The sequence below is a fragment of the Ruditapes philippinarum genome, unplaced genomic scaffold (assembly GCF_026571515.1).
Source record: "Ruditapes philippinarum isolate M1 unplaced genomic scaffold, ASM2657151v2 ctg2026_1_1_1_1, whole genome shotgun sequence".
NCBI lineage: Eukaryota > Metazoa > Mollusca > Bivalvia > Venerida > Veneridae > Ruditapes > Ruditapes philippinarum.
In genome coordinates, this window is record NW_026852212.1 from 10,426 (window position 1) to 17,399 (window position 6,974).

The 6,974-nt window shown below is 30.1% G+C and overlaps 1 protein-coding gene across 4 annotated transcripts; it reads left to right on the forward strand.

Moving 5' to 3' along the window:
• The first annotated feature begins 706 nt into the window (after nucleotides 1–706).
• Nucleotides 707–6,462, forward strand: LOC132752549 (uncharacterized). Of its 4 annotated transcripts, none has more exons than XM_060742896.1 (6): nucleotides 707–835; nucleotides 2,408–2,500; nucleotides 3,621–3,708; nucleotides 3,933–4,394; nucleotides 4,917–4,968; nucleotides 5,921–6,462. In XM_060742896.1, exons 2-6 carry the CDS (start codon nucleotides 2,426–2,428, stop codon nucleotides 6,063–6,065), a joined length of 822 nt encoding a protein of 273 aa, XP_060598879.1. In that variant the 5' UTR covers nucleotides 707–835; nucleotides 2,408–2,425; the 3' UTR covers nucleotides 6,066–6,462. The 4 variants fall into 4 exon arrangements, with proteins under 4 accessions (XP_060598879.1, XP_060598886.1, XP_060598893.1 ...); XM_060742903.1 differs by having other exon boundaries at nucleotides 750–787; XM_060742910.1 differs by having other exon boundaries at nucleotides 780–813.
• Nucleotides 6,463–6,974: the final 512 nt, after the last annotated feature.

Genomic DNA, 6,974 nt, shown 5'->3' on the forward strand with positions numbered 1-6,974 from the left:
CAAGTCTAATTAGTTGGAAGACCAAAATTTGCCAAATTGTTCGATTTCGACGCCGATCGGCCCCGATCGGCTTCGATCCAATACTTTTTCAGATCGTGGCTTGATCGGCATGATCATCCTGAAGTCGCAGCTCTGTGTGAACGGGGGGTTACTACGAGGAAAGTAAAACGGAAGTAACGGCTGTGTTGAAATGGACAATCTCTATCTGACTTGTCTCCCTTACCACTATGTCCTGTTATTGTTTGAATCAGTAGTTGAATTATTATTATTTCATATGTTTAATTATTATTATTTCATATGTTTGATTAAACAAATCTGCATATATCCCATTCCTTTGCTGTGAAAATGATTATTTAGAGACTGATAATCACACAGTTGTTAAGGTAGCACACCCCTAATGGGCACTATAAGGAACTGTTAAATTGACAACATAGGACAGTTATATGCCTTAAATGTCATCTGTATGCAAAATTTAAACAAAATTTACCGTGTGGTTTATGAGTTATGGACATATTTCTGAACTTAAACATTGCCATTAGAAGGGCTTTTTTCAGAAATGAGGAAACTCAAAATAATCTATAATATCATCATTATGAAAAATGTTTTCCTAATGCCCATTGTTCAGAAACAAATAATGACATTTAGGTAACAAATTAAACAAGCAAAATGATTGTTTTTAAACGAAATGAGATTGTCTACCTTAAAGTACTTTGATACTCTCCATTTTGAAAACCACAAAACGTGCATTTCCAGGCGTCTGCAGTAGCCAGATGTCAACAAAATTGACGTTTCAACTTTATTATTCGCAACAGTATTTGTATTTAAAGCCGTGATTGTAGGCCCCTACATATATTTTTTATTACTTGTTGTATTTGAATTTTCGAATAACATTATAATAAGATAACAGGATACAAGGTTGTACTACTCGAATTAGTGAACTGGACATTGCCATAATATCCAAATGGCATGGTGTTTGGACTTTACACCTCCTGGATGTTTCACCCCTGGACGTTTCATCCTCAAAACCCTGGTCTTTTCACCTCCACTTTTTAAATTTGATAAATATATGAAATAAATACCATTATGGGTTATAATTGATTAGTCTGAAATGTTTTTATATTATTATAGATTTTTAATGTTTTGTATTATATACACACAGTATTATATAAAAGAAAATTCAATGTTAGTACATTAAATTTTATTTACTTACATGATTTTTAATATTTTAACTTTTTTTACAATGAGAGTATTTTTCTATTAAAGTATTTAATTTGAAATAATTGGTAATAAATTCATTCTAGCTTGATTTTTTTAAAGCATTTTCAGCAAGTTTTTGTAATAGATTTATCTTAATGAATAAAAAAGACAAAAAATGAAAATGACAAAATGATAGTTGAATATTTAGAATAAAATATTTAGAATAAAATATGATACCATTTTTATTTTCTTATTTTTTTTAAAATAAAATAGGAAATAAAATTATATGATGAAAATAACAGTGTTTATTTTAATGTTATGTTATTGTAAAGTGCATACATTGTAGATATAGTAGTTGACTCTGAATAAAATTTAGTAAATCTGATAATTTTGTTTTTATGTGTTTTTCATACATTGATACATATTAGGTAAATTTTATTTGAACAAGAATGTCATTTTTTAAATAAAATTTCTTAATTATAAATTTCAAAAAACAAATATTCTCTCAATGTCTATCATGCAAATTTATATGATATTGAGTTATCTCAATTATCACTCAATATAATCCAATTAAGGTGTAACAACTAAGGTATGTCAAACAAGTTTACTGATATTTATCCATACAGTATACAATATTATTTATAAAAAAAAGTAGCCAAGTCAAGTCAAGTCAAATTTCCTTTATTACACAAATTTCATGTTAACATGAATAAATGTGGTTAGTAATAAATGCAAAGTTAGTATAGAGGCTCTTTAAACATATGTACAATGTATATAATTTGAGTGGTAAAATAATTCGTAAAAAGAATATTTGTTCATATCATTTGCTGAACTGCAGTACGTTCAATTAACAATGTATCAAATCCACAAATTGTTAAATTTCTTAGTAAATATGTTACCACAAAAAAAATGTCTAGGAGGTGTAAAGACCAAAGGTGAAACGTCCAGGAGGTGTAAAGACCAAAGGTGAAAAGACCAGGAGGTGTAAAGTCCTGAAATCAATGGCATCCCGTGTTTCGTTGTTATTTTTACTGTATGAGATTATTTAAAAAGGTTGTATTAAGGGCCTATGAAATATCATTTTAAAGTTGCAAAATTTCCATAATAAACAGATTACTTTACTATTTCCCTTTTGTTTAACTTGATACATATTTTTGAGACAACAACAACAAAAACATCATAATTAGATGTGTTTTGATTCATTGCACAGATAAATCTACCATCAGTGATGCAAAGAGCAAATGGTAATACACATTTTCAAGATGGACATGAAGGACACCACCCTCGTAAAAGAAAACTTGATGTAAGTTTGTAAACTTCTTTTTGTGTCGTACAGAATTTTTCATGTTAATCTAGAGACTAGACCATGTTTTTTCATTGATTGTTTTAAAACAATTTTCTTTATCAACTTAAATTCGTTCCATGATAAACATTACAGTCAGCCATTTTGTGAAATATAAATTTTTAAGAAATGACATCTGCATAAAATACACAAAGATTTTAGATTTTCTAAAGAAAAAATAATCAGTGAACTGTTCATAACTGGTCGGGGACCATCAACCGGACACTTTTTGAACATTTGTCCGTACAGATTTCATAATTTTTAACTTAGAGACCAAAACATTTGACAAAGTTTAGCTAGGTTCTTCTCCTAACTAACAAACTAGTTTGTAGATTTCTGATTGTATTGACACTCATATCTGAGGCTCGACAAGGAGGGTATCAAAATGACCTAACTTGTCTACACTACAGTACCATGTGTCCGGACATTTATGTACATGAAGTGATTTAATTTAGATAAAAGCTTGGCTGTCTTGATTTTTTATTTTTAACATGATATACAGTATTTCTGCAACAAATGCTGAAGTTTTGGATGTTCTATTGTTTACTCTGCAAATGATTATAGCTGGTATATCAGGTCAGGCATTGCTTTCTTGACCCCCAAATTTCAATGTCAACATTCTAGAAATAGACATTAAAATATTACCATTTCTGGAGGTTGAAATAAATTTATTTACTTAATTTTAGAAGAAACATGCATTTATTGTTGATAAAAAAAGTGACTGACAACCACTGAACAAAGAAAATACTAAATTAAGCATTTTTGGGGATGTCCGGATTTGGTGGTTGTCCGGTTTTTGTGGTCCCCAACCAGTAAGGGAATTCATACTCATATTTTTGATTGTTGTATACAAGCGTAGATCAATTATTTTTGGTAAATAAATTTTGCAAACAAATATTCTGTAATTAGGACATTGAAGATAAAAGTGTTCCTGTTTATAACATTCAGAAATGTTACATAAATTTGCTATTCTGTTAATTTAGCATAGCCAGAAATTATATAACATTGGTGAATACTGCCTTTGAAACACTATTCCTATAGAAGGTATCATAATGACACTATTTATATATCTATCAAACAGAAAGATGGTTTTGTTTGTCCTACAACACCTGATATTCCAAGAAACTCTCACCACTACGTGGAAGATGAACAACATGGGAATTTTAAATGTAAGTAGCTTTATGTTGGTATAAGTTCAGATTCATTATCATGTTTGTTGTATATTTTTTGAATCACTTGTATGAGTTGTTTGTTTATTTTCTTTTTTTTTTCAAAATGTATAAAAGAAAGTGGAAGATATAAGAAACCCTTTTGATTGCAAAGCATTGGAATGCCAATAAATGATTTTGGTTAGAATTTAAAATGCATTCAAATTGTTCAATTTTGTTTTCAGCATTAGGTGCACAATCTAATTTCACCACATTTGCTGGGGACTTTGAGCAAGCAGATAGTGCCTCTGTATCAACTTATTTTAAAGCTAAGGAAGATAATGCCAATATAAAAATGATCAAAAATAATTCCACATACAGACAAGGGGCAGATAATTCATCATTTGAGCAAGCAGCTAACAGTCATTCTTTGGAAATGGGCAGTAACCAGAATGCAGATGGCCAGACAGAAAATGACAGCAGCCAAGGTCAGATTTCAAGACAAGATAGCCTTGGGTTTAAGATAGGAGAAGATAGTGATCAGAGCCAGGAGCCAGGGGAGGCAACAAATGTATATGACAATTATAATTCAGAATTTGATGAAGGGAAGAGAAGGTTAAAATATGGAACAAAGTCAGACCAACCCAATGAAGAAGGAGCAGCATCTCAAATTGGCATCAACAACATATTGCAATCTCTTGTGAAAGGTAAACATTATATTGTTGGTATTATTGTTATATAAGTTTACTGATTATTTACTTTTCTCTTAAGGAACTGGTGTGTTTTGGAAAAAATATGGAAACAAAGTATTTGTATCTAATACAGAAAAATCATTTGGTATGTTGATAAATTAAGTTAAGCACTTAATTTACATTTTTAGTTAACATTTTTTAAACATACAACTTATATATGAATTACATGTATATGGATTTTGTGAATGCTAAGCATCTGTTCAAAGTTCAAGTTTTATTGAATATACATCCTGGTTTGTATATATAGATATAATGCAAAACTTGATAATATAAAAATATATAGGAATTTCATTGACAGGCTTTGCTTTCATATTTAGTAAAAACATTATTTGGCAATTACATGTGAATGTTTTGGGTGAATTTGTTTGCCAGGTAGACAATAGAGGGAAGAAAAAAACTAATAGTTTATAGTCACTTATGATAAAATGGTATGTCATTTAAGAGTTTTCTTTAAATTACTGCTCTTTATCTCTGAAGGTTTTGAACAAGAATCCAGTGCCATGTTTGACACTTGGAGCAAGACATTTGGGTAAGTAATAGTATAATGTGTTTTGTTTGTTGATTAGAAACAAATTTCAGCTACTAAAATATGAAATTTTGATAGATTTTGCAAAAAAATATTGAAAGCAAACTTAACTTTTAATCAGATTATTTTTTTTTGTGAAAAAAATTACATTTTCTGTATTTATAGTTGGTTATTCATTTGACTATTTTTCAAATTTTAACAATTTCAAGAAATTTTAAAAAAGACAACATTTTATATTAAAGCACCAGTGTTTCAGAAATTCCTAATAGATTATTTGGCAATTGAAGTTACATAATAAATAAAATATGGCAGTAAAAGAATTGATTGGAATAATTTAATGAACACAAGCACAGGGTTAGGGACTAGATAATATTTATAACATAATAAATTTACATAATGATTTTAATATGAAAGAATATGAGAAAAGAATTGTGTTTTTTCTTTATGTGATATGTTTGTTCATTTTCTATCTCAAACACAAAAAAATGATAATATTTCTTCTTTAAGACCTGCAGTAAATAATTAAAATATGCATGTGAATATTGAATTTAAGATATACATCATTTACAATACCTGTAAATTTTATGTCACAAGTTGGGGAAGCAGCCCAGCCCTTAATTTTGGGAAAAAATACATGGCATATTTGCAAAAGGGGAAGAAAAAACTTGATGTAAATTCAATTTCTGGGGAAAACTGCATGATTTTACAGAAATTTTCTTTGGGGAAGCAGCCCTTTGCCGGCCCCTGTTATAGAAGGAAAAAAGGCCCTGTATGTATACATGTAGTTTTTAATAAGACAGTTTCTGTCTTCCATAGATTAGCTTTAAAGTAGCTCTTCGGGATAAATTTCAGAAATAATTTTAAACCACTCCAGTAATACTTGATTATAGTATAAGGCAGCTGTTTCCTGCCATAGAGTATTAATTCAATGTGTTACAATATGCTATGCTTTCAGACAATGTGGAGAATATGAGGTGCTATGTCAACAGAGGTTGGATGGAATGATACAGAATGCTAGATCTATGGAAGATAGTTTAAATGGTAAGAAAGATGCCCTCTGTAATAGACTGAAGGGAATTGGTAAAACATTGGAAACATGATGTGTCCACAAGGTAAAAATGAAAGATATGCATGTCCACATGTCAGTCAGTGACTTTTTCAGATGATTTGTCTAAAATATACAATATCTTGTAATTTTGACAGTTGATAGGCTTTATATGACAGGTAGAAATTGGACAAAACTACATCAGTTTTGTCTGTTAAATGAATTTACTTTTTGATCTGTTATGTTATTAATGTCCAAAATGATCCAAAAGCTCCAGAAAATAAATGATGTGTTTTATTGGTGCAATGGAATATATTATTACAGTATTTGGGTTATAATATATGTTCAATAATGTTGTTGTTTTTGTTGTTGTATTTGTTCTTGACCATTTGCTATATCATTGCAGCTCCCCTAGATATCTTATTTTTGTTGGTGTAATAAATATATATGTGATTAACCTTAAAGTTTCTCTTGTGTTTTCATTTTCTGAATCAAAAATTTTTTATGAACATATTTCCTAAGGAAAAAAAGTTCTTACTACATGTACATGTTTTGTACATTATATTTATTAAGATTATGCTCTCCAGAAAGAAAAAGTTTAAGTTTGATACCCCATTATATGAAGTGGCATACTTGTCAATATTTCAAAGGAACTCAACTGAGGTTCAAAAGCGTAAAAATAGAATTTGAATTTTTTAGATACATGTACATCAACTAGGGCACTTACAACAGTATGCAAAAGATGTGGCGTCCGTGGCCGAGTGGTTAAGGTCGGTTACTTCAAACTACTTGCCATTCACCGCTGTGGGTTCGAATCCTGACAGGGTCTTTGGATTCTTTCATGTGAGAAATCTATCCAACTAGCTTACAGAACGTCGGTGGTTCTACTCAGGTATTTGTTCGTGCCTAAAATAATGCACGGAAATGGCACCTGAGGTCTTCCTCCACCAGTAAAGCTGGAACG

What these genes read in the sequence shown, in the direction of transcription:
- LOC132752549 (XM_060742888.1), top strand. An exon ending in CTCGTAAAAGAAAACTTGAT is followed by an intron (nt 2,501 to 3,620) that starts GTAAGTTTGTAA and finishes TCTATCAAACAG; the next exon opens with AAAGATGGTTTTGTTTGTCC. An exon ending in ACTTGGAGCAAGACATTTGG is followed by an intron (nt 4,969 to 5,920) that starts GTAAGTAATAGT and finishes CTATGCTTTCAG; the next exon opens with ACAATGTGGAGAATATGAGG.